The sequence below is a fragment of the Xenopus laevis genome, chromosome 3S, assembly GCF_017654675.1.
Source record: "Xenopus laevis strain J_2021 chromosome 3S, Xenopus_laevis_v10.1, whole genome shotgun sequence".
Taxonomy (NCBI): domain Eukaryota; kingdom Metazoa; phylum Chordata; class Amphibia; order Anura; family Pipidae; genus Xenopus; species Xenopus laevis.
In genome coordinates, this window is record NC_054376.1 from 5,332,020 (window position 1) to 5,355,779 (window position 23,760).

At 43.6% G+C, this 23,760-nt stretch overlaps 2 protein-coding genes across 2 annotated transcripts; one reads left to right on the forward strand and one right to left on the reverse strand.

Moving 5' to 3' along the window:
* On the forward strand, positions 1-2,211 carry LOC121402092 (transmembrane protein 121B-like). The gene has a single exon (XM_041587919.1). The coding sequence runs from the start codon at positions 959-961 to the stop codon at positions 2,093-2,095; it is 1,137 nt and encodes a 378-aa protein (XP_041443853.1). The 5' UTR covers positions 1-958; the 3' UTR covers positions 2,096-2,211.
* Positions 2,212-8,259: 6,048 nt separating this feature from the next.
* Positions 8,260-21,912, reverse strand: LOC108712256 (interleukin-17 receptor A). Its single transcript, XM_041587920.1, has 12 exons — positions 21,698-21,912; positions 18,159-18,183; positions 17,886-18,032; positions 15,587-15,711; positions 15,206-15,332; positions 14,948-14,995; positions 14,235-14,389; positions 13,042-13,116; positions 12,731-12,809; positions 12,353-12,460; positions 11,922-11,939; positions 8,260-10,924 (listed from the first exon to the last, which is right to left on the reverse strand). The coding sequence occupies exons 1-12, from the start codon at positions 21,812-21,814 to the stop codon at positions 9,684-9,686; spliced, it is 2,265 nt and encodes a 754-aa protein (XP_041443854.1). The 5' UTR covers positions 21,815-21,912; the 3' UTR covers positions 8,260-9,683.
* Positions 21,913-23,760: the final 1,848 nt, after the last annotated feature.

The following is a 23,760-nucleotide window of genomic DNA, read 5'->3' on the forward strand; positions in this document are numbered from 1 at the left end:
ACCTCCCATTCACCAAGCAGGAGGCGGAGCTGATGGCTCAGTAGCTGCTGAGAGATGCTTGCTTGCTTGCCCGCTCTGCTACTAATCGGCATTGGAGAGCAACCGGCACTGGGAGCTCAGCCCGATTCCCAAGCAGCCACCACCAGTGAACCCAGCCGGTTTCAGTGCCTCCATCTCCCGTGCTCTCAGTTGCCTCAGCCATTTCCAGTGCAGATATACCAGGGAGTCACACCCACACCAGCAAATTCCACCAACCCCTCCAGTGCAGGTAGAACGTCCATCCTGGAATCACACCTACCATAGTCAGACCTACATGGATTTATTACTGACATTCAAATCTTCCTTTGCTGGATCTATCCCTAACTGTCATCTGCATCCAATCCATTGCCAATCTCAAGCATCTCTGAGGAACATCTAACACCTGCCTTGGCTGAAGCTCTCTCTCAATTTCACTCTTAACTGGAGCATTTCCATAAGAGACATATCTAGCCCAGGCAGGACCTCCGCTATCACTTTGCGACAAACTGAACCTTGGGAAACAACAAATGCCATCCAAGTGAATCTCACCTACTAGACACCATCTCTAATGGACCTTCAGGCCAGACCTCCAGCCTCAGTTTGGGAGCCACAAATACCCTACATTGACTGTCAAAACCTATAGGATCCATCTTGTGTCAAAGAAAACCCTGCGGTATCACCAGAAGCCCCGAGAGTCACTCTTAGTCTGACTAGACCTCCAACATCCAACAGGAATTTGAAGCAAAACTGCCACTACTCTTAAAGCAACCATCCATAGCCAACATAGCCACACCAATTTCCTCTATATAGGTCTCTTGGACCAAGTACCCAGGTTAGTGTTGCCCTATGAACTCCAGCACTTTGATAGCAGTTCCCATTATTTTTCCCACTGAACTCAGTGCCCAACTGAGCTTCCACAATCTTCCAAAGCCCTTAATGCATGTCCCATAACATTCAGCACCTTTCAAATCTACCCTTGGGTCTTTCATCCGGCACGCTGCTTCCCCCACTCTCCCCCCTTCCTGTGACCCCCTCTTGTGCCCCCTCCTTGGCCTCTTCGTCCACCTCAACTTTGGGGATGACGGCAGGGGAATTCCCTCATGGGAGCCCAGGGAGGGTGCCACAAGCTGGGCGAGGTTGTGCCCTATGTGGCTGCTATAAAATGTTGTCTGTGATTGTGCTGCTGGCACAAGGGGCTTTACTTGACCTCTACTTGATTGCTGGTACGGACCTATACTGGTGCTCTTGGATAGCCACTGACCTTGTTGTGGTAGCTGGATGGGGTATATTTTACTCCAAAAACAGCAGAGGGCAAAGAGCTAGACAGGGTTCACTTAACCCCTCCGGATATGGGCAAGTGAAGCTACACAAGAAGGGTCAGTTTGCCTACAGCCACCTGGCTTGGCTAATTTACTCAATTGCCTTTACTCCAAAAGTGGCTCTGATACTTTGCACTCCCATATTGGATCAGATTGAAGCTGGAGTTCCCCTTGGGCGCACTGGGTTCAGACTTACAGTCTCTCTCTCTGTACCACTTCTATGGACACTAGTCCGTTCCCTCAGTGCTGATCCTCGGGGCTGGCTGCACCAAAGAGCAACTGGATACTTTGTGGCTTCCTGTCTGGATCTACTGGACAGCTATGCCCTGTTGGAGCTCATGTTGGAGGAGAAGCTGCCCTACTCCCCTTTTATGCGTTATCCCCTTCTTGTGGTGTATTTTGTGGCTTTAGTCTCCCCTGTGCTCTGGCTATTCGAACTGGATGCTGGAGCCCCACCAGGCTGCTGTCGCCTGTTCTTGCGCCTTATTTTTGGTACCCTTGTTGATGCTCCACTTCTTGCCCTACGGTGCTTTTTCATGTTGGGTTCAGCTGGTCAACCAATCTCTGTTTTCATGCTGAAAAACATCTTTTTCTTGGGCTGCCGTTGGCTAGAAGTTTTGGAGCTGTGCTGTCTTCTGAGATCCCCAGGTCCTGAGCATTCTGACCGGCCCCCTGGACAGTTCAGCCATTGTGTGTCCGAGAATGATATGGGACCTCATGCCTATGTCAACACATTGGCCGTTGCCTCACAGAACTGAGGATCATCACAACTCCATCTCTACAGGAGCATGGTTCCTTGCATTTCAACATGGGTAACATCCAAATTTGAACTTGAAACTCACCTTAGATTACTAGTTGCCACATTTTTAATTTAAAACCCTCCCTTGAAGGTCCAACATTTGGTCAGGGCCCCATTGAAGCTCCAGCCATGGGTCAGGGTCCCCTTGAAGGTTCAATCTTTGGTCAGGGCTCCCCTTGAAGCTCCAGCCATTAGTCAGGGTCCCCCTTGAAGGTCCAAAATTCACTCAGGGTCCCTCTTGAAGGTCCAACTTTGTTTATGATCCTGTTAACGGTTCAACCTTTTGTCAGGGTCACCTTTTAATGGTCTACCCATTAGTCAGGATCCAATTTAAACTTTTGCTCTAGTTTAATATTCAGTCAGTTTCTTAAAACTTTTTTTAGGCTCCCCCTTAAAGTTCTGATGTTCAGTCAGGGTCCTCCTTGAAGGTTGAGCCTTTGGTCAAAGTCCACTTTAGCACATGAAATGGGTACAGATATAATAAAATATTAGTGTATAAGTCCTTCCGATATATTTCCAAAAAATAACTTGGCACCAAATGAATATTCACCTTTAATCTCACTCTAACTGACCTTCCAGCTGAGTTTTCTTATATATCTAGGAATACCAATGGCTATTCTCTTCTGTTCTCTCCCTAACTGGCCTTCATATTAGCCCCCTTGCCACTACTCCAAGCCCTCACCATGGGGGACAACCCCCACAGTTTGGGAACTACTGCCTTAGAGCTACAAAGCTCAGAAGGATTCAGTGTGTATGTGCCGATATTTACAGGGAAGTTTTCCAAAAAGACCTCAGATATAGGCCGCTCAATGGGCGGAAAATGGTCAAGTTCAAGGAATCAAGGGAGGTTGAACTAGAAACAGGTTATTTTAAGAAGTGGAGTTCAGCTTCCAACCGGGTTGGTTCTGATTTCCTAAAGTCTATTTTGAAGATATTTTTTTAAAAATACTGGGATTAGACTGGACTGGTGACTGGACTATCACTTTAAATAATTCTGTATGATATAGAATGATCCTTAAAGGGATCCGGCCATCATCATAAATCATTTGCCTATTTGTAGAAAAAAAAAAAACTGAACTATAACAATGTGACTGTGCTTGCATGGGGAAATGTATTGTCAATTACTGAATTAATTGTCTCTAACGGCAGTCTTGCCTTGCTTTATGGCGGAGTTTCTAGATACAGGGGCGATACCAGGTACCTACTGTTACAAGACAGGATCAATTGCACCTTTATCTGAAAGGTTCCACTTATTTAGCTATGGGTGTAGAGAGAAAAAAACAATCAATGCATGTTTAACCCTTTGTGCAACAGGCCGCTTTGAGGTCTCCTCCCTATGTGTTCCTTTTAGTGGGTCCCCATGATGCTCTTTGCTAAAGCTGCATTTCTTTCATGAGAAGACAATAGTAATTGGGTTTATCCTGCACCAACTCTGGTTACTGATGGTAAATCCTTAGATTTAATCTGGTCCGGTTCAAAAAACCCACTCAAACGGGCAATGACTTTATTTAGGGAGTTGCCACCTCAACCCCTGTATAACACACATTCATGCATTGCTAGGTTGCACTTTATTTAGATGCATGCTTCAGGTTGCACTTTTTTTGGTATGGCTAATGCATTTGCAACAGTGCCACCTGCTGGTCATTTTTACAGTCAGCTGAAAATGTATTTAATAAGAAAATGCTGTTGCCTTACATAAAGAGCTTCCCAGTCCTGATATAAATTTTAAAGACTGATGGGATTATCCAGCATTCCGCTGCATGGGTGGCACGGCTTTAGGTCAGTAGCTGGAAATTGTAGTTCTCTGAAAGCTTGAAGGTTGCTGTGTAAAGCAAAGTGCTAACATAAATATTCCCAGCTTTCAGGAATCAATAGTAAATCCAGTTTCCAAGTATTCAAAGCACATTCCCATGTATCCTGGCTTTGCTTTTCTATTGGTGGAGAATGCCCAGCAACTCATTTCATTCATCCAAACTGGATACAAATGAATTAAGGTGGGAAATGCTCATTTTCATTATACACAGAGAAGGAATGTTCTGGGCACACAATAAGCTATACCCTCATACTGTACTGTCTAAGGGAATCAATATGGCACCTCCTCCTCCCATATGTATAAATACAAATATACAGAGAAGGAATGTTCTGGGCACACAATAAGCTATACCCTCATACTGTACTGTCTAAGGGAATCAATATGGCACCTCCTCCTCCCATATGTATAAATACAAATATACAGAGAAGGAATGTTCTGGGCACACAATAAGCTATACCCTCATACTGTACTGTCTAAGGGAATCAATATGGCACCTCCTCCTCCCATATGTATAAATACAAATATACAGAGAAGGAATGTTCTGGGCACACAATAAGCTATACCCTCATACTGTACTGTCTAAGGGAATCAATATGGCACCTCCCTCCTCCCATATGTATAAATACAAATATACAGAGAAGGAATGTTCTGGGCACACAATAAGCTATACCCTCATACTGTACTGTCTAAGGGAATCAATATGGCACCTCCTACCCATATGTATAAATACAAATATACTACAAATACATACTTCTCTGTAATAATATATATATATATATATATATATATATATATATATATATATATATATATATATATCCTGTATATAGCACAAACAAGCACATGACCATTTTAACAAATAACAACTGACAGATCTGGTTTCCTCTTCATCTTGTATCTGGGCCAGTTGGGGGCAGGGAATAAACTCTACTGACAAGTCATGCACAAAGGTAATTGTATTTAAGTGGGTGAGTAAGAAGTGTATGTGGGTGGCATGGAATAAATCTGTGTAGAGCAGATGCAACAATATATCAAGTGGCTGCATGTAGGTGGGTATTGGCATTGTAACTTTGCTTTAATTATGAGGAAGATGATGGATGAGTGATTTTTGCGTAGGTTACATTCACTGTCTCTGCATTTATTGTATATGAGGCTGTGGGAAAGCAGGTATAGTAGGGAGAGATGGTGCCTATAGTAACAGTGGATAATAGTCTCTGGGAAGGGAGTGTGACTGTGGGATAGCAGGTATAGTAGGGAGAGGTAGTGTCTATAGTAACAGTGGATAATAGTCTCTGGGAAGGGAGTGTGACTGTGGGATAGCAGGTATAGTAGGGAGAGATGGTGCCTATAGTAACAGTGGGATAATAGTCTCTGGGAAGGGAGTGTGACTGTGGGATAGCAGGTATAGTAGGGAGAGATGGTGCCTATAGTAACAGTGGATAATAGTCTCTGGGAAGGGAGTGTGACTGTGGGATAGCAGGTATAGTAGGGAGAGATGGTGCCTATAGTAACAGTGGATAATAGTCTCTGGGAAGGTAGTGTGACTGTGGGATAGCAGGTATAGTAGGGAGAGATGGTGCCTATAGTAACAGTGGGTTCATAGTCTCTGGGAAGGGAGTGTGACTGTGGGATAGTAGGTATAGTAGGGAGAGATGGTGCCTATAGTTACAGTGGATAATAATCTCTGGGAAGGGAGTGGGACTGTGGGATAGCAGGTATAGTAGGGAAAGATGGTGCCTATAGTAACAGTGGATAATAATCTCTGGGAAGGGAGTGTGACTGTGGGATAGCAGGTATAGTAGGGAGAGATGGTGCCTATAGTAACAGTGGATAATAGTCTTTGGGAAGGGAGTGTGACTGTGGGATAGCAGGTATAGTAGGGAGAGATGGTGTCTATAGTAACAGTGGATAATAGTCTCTGGGAAGGGAGTGTGACTGTGGGATAGCAGGTATAGTAGGGAGAGATGGTGCCTATAGTAACAGTGGATAATAGTCTCTGGGAAGGGAGTGTGACTGTGGGATAGCAGGTATAGTAGGGAGAGATGGTGCCTATAGTAACAGTGGATAATAGTCTCTGGGAAGGGAGTGTGACTGTGGATAGCAGGTATAGTAGGGAGAGATGGTGCCTATAGTAACAGTGGATAATAGTCTCTGGGAAGGGAGTGTGACGTGTGGGATAGCAGGTATAGAGGGAGAGATGGTGCCTATAGTAACAGTGGATAATAGTCTCTGGGGAAGGAGTTGACTGTGGGATAGCAGGTATAGTAGGGAGAGATGGTGTCTATAGTAACAGTGGATAATAGTCTCTGGGAAGGGAGTGTGACTGTGGGATAGCAGGTATAGTAGGGAGGGATGGTGCATATATTAACATTGGGTTCATAGTCTCTGGGAAAGGAGTGTGACTGTGGGATAGCAGGTATAGTAGGGAGAGATGGTGTCTATAGTAACAGTGGATAATAGTCTCTGGGAAGGGAGTGTGACTGTGGGATAGCAGGTATAGTAGGAGAGATGGTACCTATAGTAACAGTGGATAATAGTCTTTGGGAAGGGAGTGTGACTGTGGGATAGCAGGTATAGTAGGGAGAGATGGTGTCTATAGTAACAGTGGGATAATAGTCTCTGGGAAGGGAGTGTGACTGTGGGATAGCAGGTATAGTAGGGAGGGATGGTGCATATATTAACATTGGGTTCATAGTCTCTGGGAAAGGAGTGTGACTGAGGGAGAGATGGTGCCTATTGGGGAGTGCAATAGATCTGCTGTGGGATCTGTACACTTGACATTCCCTTTAAGAGGTGCCATATTGCTTCACTTTCATCTACTAAAAGAACAATAGACCTCTAGTTGACTTTAAGATTGTTGGTTTCATTTACTGTAAAGAGTGATGAAGATGAAGTAAGTGTCTGACACAATAGTTCTATACACCACAATAGAACCCAGTTCTGACATACATTAGGGTTCTTTTGGAACTGCAGGGGGTCAGTTTTGTAACCCCTGAGATGTCAATACCCTGGTTCTATTTATATATTTTGGGGTTTTACTTAAAAAAATATATGGGATATTTTATGTTCATTTTGGATAATTAAGGTGAATACTAATGGATTTCCTGGCCATTTCATGTGCACTGGACTTCAGGCTGGTGTCACCCCCTAAACTTGCCCTGGGGGTATCCCCATAAAATCCATAAGCTGATGTCCCATACAGACAAGTCACCAAAGCTACAGATCTCCTCTGTGTTCCATACGACACCAGGACAAACCTTCTCACCACGGTCATGTCAACTACTAAAGGTCTACCTCGTCCCCACAAGCATGGTTCAAGTGCTATCTCACTGGCTCCTGTTTGTCCAATGGATCTCTTTATAGACTGATTCCTTTTCTGTGGTGCTTTGTACGATCCTTCAATACTGTTCTATACAAGGGCTGTCCCTTCTGGACCTTTCCCACTCCCAATATCCACAATCCTGCTAAGGCTACTACTCCGAGGTTACCTTATAAGCCACCCAAGGGCTGCCCTTCAGGTTTCAAGATTGCATTTGTTATGTCTGAACTCTACCAAACACTTGGTATCCACCATACGTCAGGGAGATATGATCACTTACCTACCAAGATGTCCTACTGTGGATAACCTGCATCTGTGGGCTCTGGTTAAACAAACCCTGTATAGTGCATGTATGTGAATGTCATGTGCCAAGTTATACAGAGGAGGTAATTGTGTGCCATGTATGTGGTTCTTAGCACAGGCTGTGGCCTTCTGCTTCTAGGGTAAGCTGGGACTTGCGTAAAGCAATTTTTATACTAAATTAGTTTACTATAAAACTGAGGGGAGCACGTTGCATATTTGTGCCTACACACTGCTGCCAGGTTATAACTGTGCCCCCTATGGGTGCAAGTTCAGAGGCAAAACTGCAGGATAAAAGAATAAGTAAACCTTGAAAACAAGTGAATGCAAAATTGATGAGAGTGCTATTCTAATAACATTTGCAATTTACATTTATTATTTATTTTCTTTTTATTCCAAGATATTAAGGGATACATGTGCTGTTAATATGAATGAATTTCGTTCCAACAGCGCCACCTGCTGGTCAGTTTCTGACCAGTCTGACCACCAAGTAGTCAAGGAAGTTGTCAGGAGAAAGAGGCTGCTCTGATGTTCTTCTGCTTAGGAAAACAATTAGAAACCTTTCTCAAATCTTTCCTAAGCAGAAGAACATCAGAGCAGCCTCTTTCTTTCTCCTGACAACCTCCTTGACTACTTGGTGGTCAGACTGGTCAGAAACTGACCAGCAGGTGGCGCTGTTGGAACAAAATTCATTCATATTAACAGCACATGTATCCCTTAATATCTTGGAATAAAAAGGAAATAAATAATGAATGTAAATTATCCTTTAAGACACTGCCTAATAATTACAGGGCTACCTGTTTGCATAGGAGGCAAAAAGTTTGTCACCCCTTACCAGGAAAAGACTATTTATACATACAATAGAAGTACAGTGTACACATATTTCTGGGCTTTATGCCTTCTCTTACTACTGGCCATACTTCTAACTGCAGCTATGAAACAACTTTGCAGGGTAAGTAACGGACTCCCGCAGTTTTGTAGCAGCTCTGTGATGTACAGTATCTGTGATGTACAGATATTTGGTTCTAGTGTAAAATGAGATAGGAGATTACTGTTCCTATGTATCTGTGAGAAGTGCCACATTGACCCACTGATTTCACGAGAGTGTTACGAGAAATTTTATTGTAGGTGATGAGCAGCGTCAATTGGGAAGCAGAAAGTATTTATTTATTTACACTGTACAGCTCTGGAGTCGCAAATAAACTATTTACAGATATGATATATATATATTTACCTCCTCCTTTAAAGTGGTTGTATTGTAATGACATTGATTAAATGGTGGTGAATTTTGGTAGGACTCGTGTGTTTCTTATGGAAGTGCTACAGGTTTAAGGGTAAGTTAAGGGCACCAGAGGGGAATAACAAAAGAAGTGGAAGTTGTAATGAAACAAAGGGCAGCAGACTGGGGATAGCCATGATTTATGTAACAGGGCGGGAAAGGGGTGGCCTGCATCTGCCGATTGCACTCTGTGCCACATTTTTCTGTCTGAGTAGCAGAGTGCAGCCAGCCCGTGGGAAGAAGTTTTCATTGCCTTCACATTAAAAGGCATGTAAAGGCAAATAACTAAAATCCAATTTTTACTTTCTTTAATGAAAAAGAAACCTATCTTCAATATACTTTCATTTAAAAAAATGTTTACCATTTTTATAAGAAACCTGACTGTATGCAGTGAAATTATCCCTTCATTTACTTGCTCTGACTGCTGCCGATAGGCAACTTCACACGCTCTCTAGCTGCTCTGCAGGGAAAGGATCATACTTTCAAACAAACCCCCTGCCTTACTTCCCAGAACTTGAGCAGCTTTATGTTTCCCAGTAGAGCAGCCAGTGACCGTGAAGAGATTCGTACATTATTAGGATATTATATAAAATATGGCATTTTTATCCATATTTATTGTTAGGGTTTAGTTATCCTTTAAAGTGTGGTTAAACCGTGTTTAAACCCCCTTAACCAGCCCATCCTTGTTATATTGTATTGCAGCTTTCAGCACATTGCTTACTCCCAGTAATAAGTTGGGAGTATGCAATGACTGATCAATATTTTTACACACAATGTGCACATTTAAGACAAAACTTGCACTAATAATCACATACAGAAAATGCCAGTGTGTGGCCTCACTCAACTGCATCATTCCAGGACTCCACTTGTTGTAGCAGTTTTACATGGGCTGCCATCAAAGATTCCCTGTCCCAGGTGCTGTACCCCTGATCTGGCTGCTCAGAATGCTTCACTTGCTCCAGCCTCAATGACTCTTCCTCCTGATTCATCTGTGGAACCTCTAGGAGATCACTCTGTGGCAGCTGCATTAAAAATCTCATGTGCTCCTTTCTCAGCAGATCCAAGGACAGATAACCCTGGTCTGACTTTGGAGAAGAGTCATGTTCAATAACAGAAACACTTTGCTCTTGCAGAGGATTCAGGTGGGGATCCTGTCTGCAGATTTGTCCATCCATTAAGATCGGCTGCCATGTTTGCACACTCAAGCCTCCTTCATGTACATGAGGCTGGACCTGGAGGCTTGAAGGCCCTTGTGCAATAATAGGGTCTGTTACCATGGTAGAGAAGTACTTAGTAATGACCGGGTTCACCATAGAGATTGATTGATTGGGAATGTGTACAACTGGATTAAGCTGCTGTGTGAGACCCTCGCTAATCTCTTCATCTTCACTGTCAGATTCCAATACATCGTTGGGCAAACATTGTTTCTGGAACCAATCTGAATGCTTGTCCTGCCAGACCCTGCACTTGTTCACGGCTTTCATCAAAAAGCCATAACTTTGGGTTCCCTCTTGTGGAACGATGATACGCACTCCAGGAAGACACTGCTCTTCCCTCTGAATCCTAAAGAATACCTCCTGAAGGTTTTGCGGGAGGCAGTACCGGGGGCACACTTTAAATAACGAGGGGATATGGTCGATGCTGCTAAGATCGCCGAAATACACCACCACGTAACGGTTGTGTATCCTCTTTTCAAAATCCGGCATGATGAAGTTGAGGGCGCAGGAGAAGAGGTCCCCCTTGTCACCAGAGAAGAACCGTCTGTCTTCTCTCAGCGTCACTCTGTTTCCTTCATAACTCTGCCTGGCCAGCCATTTCTCTTGCGTCCCCCGAGAACACAGAAGCAAGATCGTCCCGTTCGATTTCTCAATTTCCGACTTCTGATGGGACATCCAGGTTGCAGCTCCAGCAAGTCCCATTTTATTAACTTGACAGCGGTCCAGTATGACCTCCATTCCCCAAGCGTCCCTCAGGAAATCCGCAAACTTGATCACCACGTCCAAGTAGTGGAGACTGTCTGCAGAATACACCAACCAAACCTTCTTTACTCTGGCTTCCGGAGGATTTGGGTTCAAAACTGGAAAGGCAGAGGGATATTGAATCAAAAGGGATTGGTCACATAAAAAATGCACAAAACTATAACTATTATTATCCTATTCTTCATCAGAGGTTGTTCCTTGTTACAATCACATGCTGGTACACCTAGGGTTGCCACCTTTTCCGGATAAAAATACCGGCCTTCCAATATATTTATAATTTTTCCCTATTAATAACATTGGGATCAACCATCATTTTTACCGGCCAGGTGGCAACCATAGGTAAACCATGAACCGTTGCACTCATTTGCTTTCAGTAGGTAATTTAAAGGGATTCAGTCATGATTTTTATGATGTAGTTTTTATTTCTAAATTACACTGCAAATAATTCAATCTACCATGTGAAATTTCATTTCTAACTCAACAAGTTTATTTTTTTGTTGCTGTAATATTGGTGTGTAGGTGCCATCTCAGGTAATTTTGCCTTGTCATGTGCTTTCAGAAAGAGCCAGGATGGAACTACTTTCTGGCAGGCTGTTGTTTCTCCTACTTCTACTGTAACTGAATGTGTTGCAGTGGGACCTGGATTTAACTATTGAGTGTTGTTCTTAGATCTCCCAGGCAGCTGTTATCTTGTGTTAGGGAGCTGCTATCTGGTTACCTTCCCGTTGTTCTGTTGTTAGGCTGCTGGGGGGCGGAAAAGGAGGAGGGTATTTTCACTCCAACTTGCATTACAGCAGTAAACAGTGACTGAAGTTTATCAGAGCACAAGTCACATGACTGGGGCAGCTGGGAAACTGTCAATATGTCTAGCCCCATGTCAGATTTCAAATATAAAACAATCTGTTTGCTCTTTTGAGAAATGGATTTCAGTGCAGAATTCTGCTGGAGCAGTACTATTAACTGATGTGTTTTGAAAAAATCATTTTTTCCCACGACAGTGGGAAACATTAATATTGTTAGGTTACAGAGCACAATAATTAACCATCAACCAGGTAAATGTATGAATCACAACAACAAAAAATGCACTGGACTTACCTGGCGTAAAGGGTTGTGCTGTGAAAAGAGACAGAAAAAGTATTAGTGAATACTGCATTTCACCATGTGGGTAGCAAATCCAACCTGCCCACTCTCCTGCTGCCTAATAGATGCCTCAAGCTATAATTAAAGGAGAACTAAAGCTCAACCAAGACCTGGTCTAGATATGTTACATCATTTACACCCTCAAGTGCAGCATCAAAGTGCAATTTTGTGTGCAATCGCCATGTTTTTTTTCCCTCAGAAAGATCCAATTTTACTTTATTTCATGTATTTCTCATTAAAAATTTGATTTATACAGAGAGAACTAGTTTACAGAATCATGACTGACGGGGAAAGCTGTCCCTAGCTGCCCCCCATAGTGATATCAGATACAGAAATGGAGCCTGAACAGCTTGATAGCGATAAAGAGAACACACCATAGTACTTACGTTTTGTATCCCTTTTGTAATTTAGGCAAATTATGAATAAAGGCGCAAACAGGATGATAAAAGCCGCGGGTATGAAGAACAAAAGCAACCGCTTGTTGGACACCGGTGCTGTGAAGACACATTAATAAACAAGATTAGTCTAACCCTAAAATGTTTGCAAAAACAGATCTATTTCACTGTAAAGTGTCAGTAACCTTAACATGAGATGGAAAATCAGCCATACTTGTGCAAAAGGACCATATTTGTTACCACATCTGTTACTTCCCCCTGACATTACAAACAACACTCTAGTCTTGCTTTATGGCACAGAATTCCTACACTGGGTATCCAACAGAGCATGGTAGCAGGTAAGAAGATAACGTGGGGTTTTTCACTTACGAGGTGAAGTTGTGCTACACTGCGGAGTGTGATTATAACGGAAACAGTCAGTGTCACACGTTGGCAGAACAGTCCATACCTAGAATGAGAACAAGACGCTATTAGAAAGCATGAAATCCATGGTAGGTGCAATGTGAACCATTTCTAGGAACAGGGTTAGTGCAAATAGTGACTACTGATCCACCATCTCAATTTATGGTTTGTGGGCTATGCCCTGCCCCTGGCCATACAAGAGAGCAGGGCATATCAAGCCACTAGGTACAGTTATGAAACTTGCATCATACACATTTCCAGACAATTGGATACTTCACCTGGATAAAATACCAGCAGAGGGGGCTGGCTGCCAGGCCAGTGAAGGTGTAATTCATACGCTCGGAGCAATTAACCTTTAAAGACAAACCAAAAGAGAAAAAAAGGGATTTCCTTGTAACTTGATATACACTTACTTGATATAATCACTTTGGATTGTGCAGAGGTATAACTACCAACCAATATTATTCTTTAAGAGAGTAGCAGTAAACCCCACACTCTCCAAAAATTCCCAACATTGATTTTAGATAAATACAAAGTGCTACAGATTTTATAAAGTTCTAGGTGCCGATAAAATCATGTGCATAAGTCCAAATCAATTGTGTGCCAGCACACCAATCAATTAATTAATTAATTTATACGTTAATTCAAAATAAATCAATTCTTTAAGTGTATAATAAATCAATTATCTTAAGTGCCTGTGCTTGACATTTCAAGCACAGGCACTTTAGAATTGATTGGAATTTATGCACGATTATATTAGCACCTAGCACTTAAAAAAAACGATAGCACTTTGTATTAATTTATAATCAATTTTGAGAATTTTTGGAGAGTGTGGGGTTTACTGCTACTCTCTTTAAGAATAAAACTGTAAAGACAAACCAGCATCAGAACAGTTAATCAGGGCATTTATAATGTGGTAGCAAAGGTTGCAAAGTCCCTTACACGCTAGTTAAATTGTCAAAGGTTTTCACACGTTATATGAGAGACCAGGGACCTGTGGCTGCCGCATGAGAGATGAGCAGAGTGGCATGGAGGCCTTGTTCCTCCAATCTCTTTTCTGCACAATAAATGAATATAAGTGGACATAAAACTTCTATGAAACCCTCCCACTGCATTATGGAGGCAGCCCAAAATTAATTACGGATACAAAAAGGTGCTCCAATGAGAATCCCGCCTAGCAACACCCATCTTCCTATAATCTAGACAATTTAGCTGCTGATATAACACTGTTATTGAACATAGGAAAGGCAAGCTGCTCCAGGTAGGCTCTCATCCCATTAGCAAAGATCAGAGCGACTTTTACACTAAGTGGGTCATAGAAAGATGTGTACTGCATTAGTACAGGATGAGGGCCTAGCACAACAGAAGTTTAAATGCCAGCAATACATGGTGAGTATATGTATATTATACATATAATATACATATATTATCTGTTAACTGCTCAGTAGTGTGGTCTTTCCTTTGCACTTACCAGATGTACTTCTCTAAATTGTTGACTTTTAAGTGGATCTATGACAGTGTTCTTAACTAGAATCCTGTAGTCGCAACAGTCACTCCTGGTGTCAAAACTCACAATGAGATCGTTGCCGTCGCTCTCCGCACTAATGTTGGGATCCCAGCAGACTCCTGGGGAAAGGAAAATATTTTGTTATGTTATGTTCCAAGTGAGAATGCCGAAATGGATTCCAGTAGCGAGGTGCAGAGGGGAAGAGATCTATGGTAGTGCAGTAGAGAGCGAAGACCCCCAAACAAGATACTGAAGGTAAATTACGCTTTCTAATTTGCAGACTTTTGCAGCACTAGTGGGGTGGGGGAGAAAGCAGCAGCAAATTGTTCAGAGACACAGCTATTTATCTCCTGCCTAATTAGCCAGCAGCAGTCAGTAACTTAACCCCACTTTTGTTGGGAAGAACCTCACATAATCCCCACACCCAAAAGCGACCCCTCGGTTGCCCCAGGACCAAGTTTTTCTGGATGCAGACAATGAAATCGAACGATTGGCATAGATATTCCCAGGAATGTTCCTCTGGACCACAGCCTTCCCAATCAACCAAATATTGTAAATGACCTCTGTGAAAATGAGAGTCAAGGATATTTGAAATAACAAATTCCTCTTCTCCATCCACTAAAACAGGATTTCTTCATTTTTTCTTCAATTAAATCAGGCAGAACTGAAAAACATACCATGCTGGCAACAAGTCTTCGTTCTACTCATCAGTTTGTCTTTGCATCCTGCAAAACACAGGATATTAGCTCAATATAAGGCATGATTGCAGTTTTAAATGAACTGGTACTTTAATTTATTTTCTATGGTTGCTTAGTGAACTTCTCGAAAACATTGTGAGAAAGGAAGTTTTACGATAAGCAAAGTAAGGTACTTGTCACTATAAGGGACCTATAAAATATGTACTAACCAGTGTGGCCAGGGAAGATGAGACTAACCTGGTACAATAATAGACATCTCTTTACTGTTTCTAAGGTTGGAGTTAACCAGCCTGGGCAGGTGCTGGACAGTCACATAATAAGTATCGTCGGGATCAACCTTAAAGTTACTGTAGACAAACTGCCACTGTAATGCAAAAGAATTGAGGTCACTGTGACTGGTACAGACATTTAATGAACCTGATCTAGACTTTCTAACCCTGCCCTCCAGCCCCGTCATTTCTCTAACATTCACCCTAATCACACCTTCCAGCATCTGAATATCAAAAATAGGTACATCCTCCCCTCCATGCACCTCTTTTTTTTTCCTCCAGTCTCCCATTCCCCCTCCTCAGCCATTACATCTTCCCTATCCTTCCCCTTATAGTCTCATCTACTTACTGGCGTATTGTCAGACATCAGCTGGCCGGGGAACTGGTTTTGGAACTGCAGTTGGACACACAGATGCTTCATAGTGCTGAGTTGCATCACCAACACTTCTGCCCCCAACAGGCCCAGGATACTGGCTGTGAAACAGAATGAGTGAGCCCAAAAGAGAGCACAACAATAAATGGGCAAGTCATGGTACTGACATGTAATATGAAATACAGGCAAGCAGAGCACAATTTTGATAAGGGGAATTAATGCAATAGATTCGTTTAAGGCCTCTGACACGACACGCACCGGATTTCCCCTGATAATGGCCCTGCCTTTAAGTAGATACAAACATATTCTATTCTGCTATAGTTCCAGAGTACCCAGGGCACAAATAAGCACTCACCCCAAATCTCCCCCTAACTGGCCTTCAGGCTGGGACCCCTTAGCTCATAACAAGGTTATAGATATATAGAAACATTGGGGTAACAGTCACCCTGCTATAGTTCCAGGGGTACCCAGGGTACAAATAAACACTCACCCCAAATCTCCCCCTAACTGACCTTCAGACTGGGCCCCCTTAGCTCATAACAAGGTTACAGATGTATAGAAACATTGGGGTGTCACCCTGCTATAGTTCCAGGGGTACCCAGGGTACAAATAATCACTCACCCCAAATCTCCCCCTAACTGACCTTCAGGCTGGGAACCCTTAGCTCATAACAAGGTTACAGATATATAGAAACATTGGGGTGTCACCCTGCTATAGTTCCAGGGGTACCCAGGGTACAAATAAGCACTCATCCCAAATCTCCCCCTAACTGACCTTCAGGCTGGGACCCCTTAGCTCATAACAAGGTTATAGATATATAGAAACATTGGGGTAACAGTCACCCTGCTATAGTTCCAGGGGTACCCAGGGTACAAATAAACACTCACCCCAAATCTCCCCCTAACTGACCTTCAGACTGGGCCCCCTTAGCTCATAACAAGGTTACAGATATATAGAAACATTGGGGTAACAGGCACCCTGCTATAGTTCCAGGGGTACCCAGGGTACAAATAAGCACTCACCCCAAATCTCCCCCTAACTGACCTTCAGACTGGGCCCCCTTAGCTCATAACAAGGTTATAGATATATAGAAACATTGGGGTAACAGTCACCCTGCTATAGTTCCAGGGGTACCCAGGGTACAAATAAGCACTCACCCCAAATCTCCCCCTAACTGACCTTCAGACTGGGCCCCCTTAGCTCATAACAAGGTTACAGATATATAGAAACATTGGGGGTAACAGGCACCCTGCTATAGTTCCAGGGGTACCCAGGGTACAAATAAGCACTCACCCCAAATCTCCCCCTAACTGGCCTTCAGACTGGGCCCCCATAGCTCATAACAAGGTTACAGATATATAGAAACATTGGGGTAACAGGCACCCTGCTATAGTTCCAGGGGTACCCAGGGTACAAATAAGCACTCACCCCAAATCTCCCCCTAACTGACCTTCAGACTGGGCCCCCTTAGCTCATAACAAGGTTATAGATATATAGAAACATTGGGGTAACAGTCACCCTGCTATAGTTCCAGGGGTACCCAGGGTACAAATAAACACTCACCCCAAATCTCCCCCTAACTGACCTTCAGACTGGGCCCCCTTAGCTCATAACAAGGTTACAGATATATAGAAACATTGGGGTAACAGGCACCCTGCTATAGTTCCAGGGGTACCCAGGGTACAAATAAACACTCACCCCAAATCTCCCCCTAACTGACCTTCAGACTGGGCCCCCTTAGCTCATAACAAGGTTACAGATATATAGAAACATTGGGGTAACAGGCACCCTGCTATAGTTCCAGGGGTACCCAGGGTACAAATAAGCACTCACCCCAAATCTCCCCCTAACTGGCCTTCAGACTGGGCCCCCATAGCTCATAACAAGGTTACAGATATATAGAAACATTGGGGTAACAGGCACCCTGCTATAGTTCCAGGGGTACCCAGGGTACAAATAAGCACTCACCCCAAATCTCCCCCTATCTGACCTTCAGACTGGGCCCCCTTAGCTCATAACAAGGTTACAGATATATAGAAACATTGGGGTGTCACCCTGCTATAGTTCCAGGGGTACCCAGGGCACAAATAAGCACTCACCCCAAATCTCCCCCTAACTGACCTTCAGACTGGGCCCCCTTAGCTCATAACAAGGTTACAGATATATAGAAACATTGGGGTAACAGTCACCCTGCTATAGTTCCAGGGGTACCCAGGGTACAAATAAGCACTCACCCCAACCATGATCTAAAGTTTCCCCTTTATACAACACTCACCATCAGGGGCCACTGTCCAGTTGATTCTGAGCACTGGAACCGGGTCCCCCAACCCATCTGCTTCTACCACAAGTTTGACTTCGAAGTCGGAGGGAGCAGATGGAGTCCATTTACGGGGGAAGATCCAACTACTGTCAACGCAATTGCCTGGCACAGAAGAGGTTAATCAGTACAGAGCCGAGTCACAGTTACACACACTAAGTACCGACATGTTAGAAGAAAGTTAAAGGAAAAATATCAAAACCACAAATATGAAAGAATGTAATCACTTACTGTTCAGAACTGAGCACTTGACCCCCTGAAAAGCAAAGATGAAATAGTCAGTACATGTGATTGTGATTAAAGCAGAATATCAATGTCTTGTAAAAGTAAAAAAAGCTGTAGTTCCCCTTTATTTCCTGCAGATTGAACAACAGGGATCATGTATGGCCCATCCAGATTGGTCAGATACCCATCAGATCAGAAATGGAAGGAATATTCTTTCTGGAAACTGGAAATCAGCAGCCAGGCCATCTTTTTAAAGGAGAGGTTCACCTGTATACGAACTTATAATATGTCATTGTCAAAGATGGAACTTTTAATTTTGAATGGGTTTTTTTTTGGATTTGTTAGCAATCCTCTAAAGGCTATTTTTAGCCTATAAGTGGAAATTTCTCCTGGTTGTCAGGGTCACTGACCCCACCAAAAACAGATAAGGAAATTCAGTTTTACTGTTGTTTTTATTTCATCTTCCATGCTAACGTCCAAACTGCGGTTGCTAGGGTAATAGCAAAGCAGTCATGTGACATTTCTCTGGTCAGTTATAAATAGAGCAGCATCACATGACTTGCAAGTGTCAGAATGGGGCCCGTCCCACGCACTGTGAACCTTCGTCCCCTGCGAGGAGAGGGCCTGGGTTAGCAGGGCCCATAAGGGCAGGGGACCAGTTTCACGGTGACTGGTGGCCCACTATGACCCTGGTCCCAGTAGATTAAAAGTCTGAACTTTAACTTAAAGGATAAGTAAACCTTTAAAACAAGTGAATGTAAAATGTAGTGCTGTTCTAAGCACTTTTGTCATTTACATTCATTCTTTTTATTCCAAGATATTAGGGATACATGTGCTGTTAATATGAATGAATTTTGTTCCAACAGCGCCACCTGCTGGTCAGTTTCTGACCAGTCTGACCACCAAGTAGTCAAGGAAGTTGTCAGGAGAAAGAAAGAGGCTGCTCTGATGTTCTTCTGCTTAGGAAAACAATTAGAAACCTTTCTCACATCTTTCCTAAGCAGAAGAACATCAGAGCAGCCTCTTTCTTTCTCCTGACAACTTCCTTGACTACTTGGTGGTCAGACTGGTCAGAAACTGACCAGCAGGTGGCGCTGTTGGAACAAAATCCATTCATATTAACAACACATGCTTGATAAAGAGCCCGGGCGGGCCGAAACGTTGCCCTGTTTAAAATGATTTGATGCAATAAAATACACGTTTGTTCATATCCACGGTGTGCTGCTGATATCTGCTCTGATTGGATGATTTGGCCCTGTAACAGGCGTGGGTCCTTCAGTACAGCACCTGGTACCGCAAAGGTATGTGTTCAAGGTCTTAAACTCTCCACCTCAGTTTCTGCTAATAATGCTGATTAAATCACACAGGTGACCTTATGTTGTTTGGGAATGTTCATAGTCATGGGATGACTGGCCATCCAGCAGCTAAACTACAGCTCCCAGTAACTACAGCTCCCAGTAACTACAGCTCCCAGTAACCAAACTACAGCTCCCAGCAACTAAATTACAGCTCCCAGTAACTACAGCTCCCAGTAACTAAACTACAGCTCCCAGTAACTAAACTACAGCTCCCAGTAACTAAACTACAGCTCCCAGTAACTAAACTACAGCTCCCAGCAACTAAATTACAGCTCCCAGTAACTACAGCTCCCAGTAACTAAACTACAGCTCCCAGTAACTAAACTACAGCTCCCAGTAACTACAGCTCCCAGTAACTAAACTACAGCTCCCAGTAACTAAACTACAGCTCCCAGTAACTAAACTACAGCTCCCAGTAACTAAACTACAGCTCCCAGTAACTAAACTACAGCTCCCAGTAACTAAACTACAGCTCCCAGTAACTACAGCTCCCAGTAACTACAGCTCCCAGTAACTACAGCTCCCAGTAACTACAGCTCCCAGTAACCAAACTACAGCTCCCAGCAACTAAATTACAGCTCCCAGTAACTACAGCTCCCAGTAACTAAACTACAGCTCCCAGTAACTAAACTACAGCTCCCAGTAACTAAACTACAGCTCCCAGTAGCTCCAGTAACTACAGCTCCCAGTAACTACAGCTCCCCAGTAACTACAGCTCCCAGTAACTACAGCTGCCCAGTAAAACTACACAGCTCCCAGAACTAACTACAGCTCCCAGTAACTAAACTACAGCTCCCAGTAACTAAACTACAGCTCCCACTAACTAGCTAGTAACTAGCCTCCAACTACAGCTCCCAGTAACGTAAACTACAGCTCCCAGTAACTAAGCTCCCCAGTAACTAAACTACAGCTCCCAGCAACTAAATTTACAGCTCCCAGTACTACAGCTCCCCAGTAACTAAACTACAGCTCCCAGAACTAAACTACAGCGCTCCCAGTAAACTACAGCTCCCAGTAACTAAACTACAGCTCCCAGCAACTAAATTACAGCTCCCAGTAACACTAAGCTCCAGTAACTAAACTACAGCTCCCAGTAACTAACTACAGCTTCCCAGTAACTAAATTTACAGCTCCCCAGAAACTACAGCTCCCAGTAACTAAACACAGCTCCCAGTAACAGCTAAACTACAGCTCCCAGTAAACTACAGCTCCCAGTAACCCTAAACTACAGCTCCCATAAACTTAACTTACAGCTCCCAGTAACTAAACTCAGCTCACCCAGTAACTAAAACTACAGCTCCAGTAACTAAAACTACACTCCTCACTCAGACTCAACTACAGCTCCCAGTAAACTTACAGCTCCCAGTAACTACAGCTACCCAGTAACCAAACTACAGCTGCCCAGCAACTACAGTCCAGTAACACCGCTCCCAGAAAACTTACAGCTCCCAGTAACTAACTACAGCTCCCAGTAACTAACTACAGCTCCCAGTAACTAAACTACAGCTCCCAGTAAACTAAAACTACAGCTCCCAGTAACAACTCCACAAGCTCCCAGTAACTAACTACAGCCTCCCAGTAACTACAGCTAGCCCAGGTAACTAGCAAGCTCCCAGTAACGTACAAGCTCCCAGTAACACAGCTCCAGTAACTAAAACTACAGCTCCCAGTAAACAAAACTACAAGCTCCCAGATAACTAAACTGACAGCTCCCAAGAAACACTACGGCTCCAGTAACTACAGCTCCCAGTAACTACAGCTCCCAGTAACTACAGCTCCCAGTAACTACAGCTCCCCAGTAACCAAACTACAGCTCCAGCAAACTAAATTACAGCTAGCATAACTACAAGCTCCCAGTAACTAAGACTCTACAGCTCCCAGTAACTAAACTACAGCTCCCAGTAACTAAACTACAGCTCCCAGTACTACACTAGCCCGCTCCCAGTAACTACAGCTCCCGAGTAACTACTCCCAGAGCTCCCAAGTACAGCTCCCCTAAGCTCAGTAACTAAACTCACAGCGTCCCAGTTAACTAAAACTACAGTCTAACTAAACTTACAGCTAGTAACTAAATTACAGCTCCCAGTAACTACAGCTCCCAGTAACTAAACTACAGCTCCCAGTAACTAAACTACAGCTCCCAGAAGTCCCAGCAGTCCCATTCCCTCCCATCTCTGTGGTACTTACCGGTAGGGAACAATTATAATCAGAAGTGAGTATTCCCAATCCCTGGCCGGTACAGATAACAACCCCGAGCCAAACAGTGAGCGTCACTAGCTGCCCAGCAATGCCCCCCGGTGCCATGAGAGAGACGGACAGACTGACAGTAGGAGTCGGCACCACAGAACAAGACACAACTCCGACCCCTCAGCAATTTCACCTCAGCGCTTCCTCACTCACAGGTGGGCGGGCGCAATTCCACAGACACCTGCCGACCAATCACGCTTCGAAAAATGTTCAAAGTGGGCGTCCGTGGGCGGGGCTATGCATGCAAATATGGCATTTTACTTGGAAGTGCTGGGAAGCAGTGACACCGGAAAGTCCCCTTAGAAGAATATGCAAATGAGGGGAGCGGTGATTGGCTGGGACTTCCTGGTGAGTGAGGCTCCTGTATATCGTCACTGTCACTGGAGCAGGAGATTTATTATTTAAATAAAACAATTCTAGAAAGATTTTCAAATTAAAGGTCAAACTTAAGGGACGTTTACTTTTTCTTGATTATTATTACAAATACATTGCTGTCCCTTTCTAGAGGCGTTGCTAAGCGGAGTGACCCTAGAAACGGAAAGCAGCTCATTGTGCCTGTTCTTATATTTCTTACTGCCACAGCCTTAATGGCCAGAGCCCCTTAAACGTCCATGCCTTCCCGAAGTCAGCAGCTCTCAGAAAGATGGGGAGCCCGGCTAATCAAGTAAGTGTGGTGTGGCCAGGCCCCCCTTACCCTCGGGCCCCCTACAACTCTCCCCCCTGTCCCCCCCTGATGGCAGCCCTGCCTGTACTAAGCACATTCAGCAGGAACAGTCCCTAAGTTGCCTCATAGTCTGTACAGAGAGATCCATAAAACTATAGCTAAGCACAATTCAGCAGGAACAGTCCCCTAAGTTTGCTCATAGTCTGTACAGAGAGATCCCATAAAACTATAGCAGCATAGGTATTCCCTGTACTAAGCACAATTCAGCAGGAACAGTCCCCTAAGTTTGCTCATAGTCTGTACAGAGAGATCCCATAAAACTATAGCAGCATAGGTATTCCCTGTACTAAGCACAATTCAGCAGGAACAGTCCCCTAGGTTTGCTCATAGTCTGTACAGAGAGATCCCATAAAACTATGGCAGCATAGGTATTCCCCTGTACTAAGCACAATTCAGCAGGAACAGTCCCTAAATTTGCTCATAGTCTGTACAGAGAGATCCCATAAAACTATGGCACATAGGTATTCCCTGTACTAAGCACAATTCAGCAGGAACAGCCCCTAAGTTTGCTCATAGTCTGTACAGAGAGATCCCATAAAACTATGGCAGCATAGGTATTCCCTGTACTAAGCACAATTCAGCAGGAACAGTCCCTAAGTTTGCTCATAGTCTGTACAGAGAGATCCCATAAAACTATGGCAGCATAGGTATTCCCCTGTACTAAGCACAATTCAGCAGGAACAGTCCCTAAGTTTGCTCATAGTCTGTACAGAGAGATCCCATAAAACTATAGCAGCATAGATATTCCCCTGTACTAAGCACAATTCAGCAGGAACAGCCCCTAAGTTTGCTCATAGTCTGTACAGAGAGATCCCATAAAACTATGGCAGCATAGGTATTCCCCTGTACTAAGCACAATTCAGCAGGAACAGTCCCTAAGTTTGCTCATAGTCTGTACAGAGAGATCCCATAAAACTATAGCAGCATAGATATTCCCCTGTACTAAGCACAATTCAGCAGGAACAGTCCCCTAAGTTTGTTCATAGTCTGTACAGAGAGATCCCATAAAACTATGGCAGCATAGGTATTCCCTGTACTAAGCACAATTCAGCAGGAACAGTCCCTAAGTTTGCTCATAGTCTGTACAGAGAGATCCCATAAAACTATGGCAGCATAGGTATCCCCTGTACTAAGCACAATTCAGCAGGAACAGTCCTAAACTGCTCATAGTCTGTGTGTGGAGAGAATAATCTGAGAACACAGCCATGTTTATTTTATTTTTTAAATAAATTTTATTTCTTAGCCATTTTTACAACATCATTCCTTAGGTAAAAATGCA

Excerpts from the sequence above, each read along its gene's own strand:
- LOC108712256 (XM_041587920.1), bottom strand. The coding sequence starts at position 21,814 with ATGGCACCGGGGGGCATTGCTGGGCAGCTAGTGACGCTCACTGTTTGG. Across the intron at positions 15,333-15,586 it reads TGATGTCTGACAATACGCCA|TGGCAGTTTGTCTACAGTAA; the intron begins GTAAGTAGATGA and ends TTTGCATTACAG. Across the intron at positions 14,996-15,205 it reads GATGTCTATTATTGTACCAG|GATGCAAAGACAAACTGATG; the intron begins GTTAGTCTCATC and ends TGTGTTTTGCAG.
- LOC121402092 (XM_041587919.1), top strand. The coding sequence starts at position 959 with ATGTCCCATAACATTCAGCACCTTTCAAATCTACCCTTGGGTCTTTCA.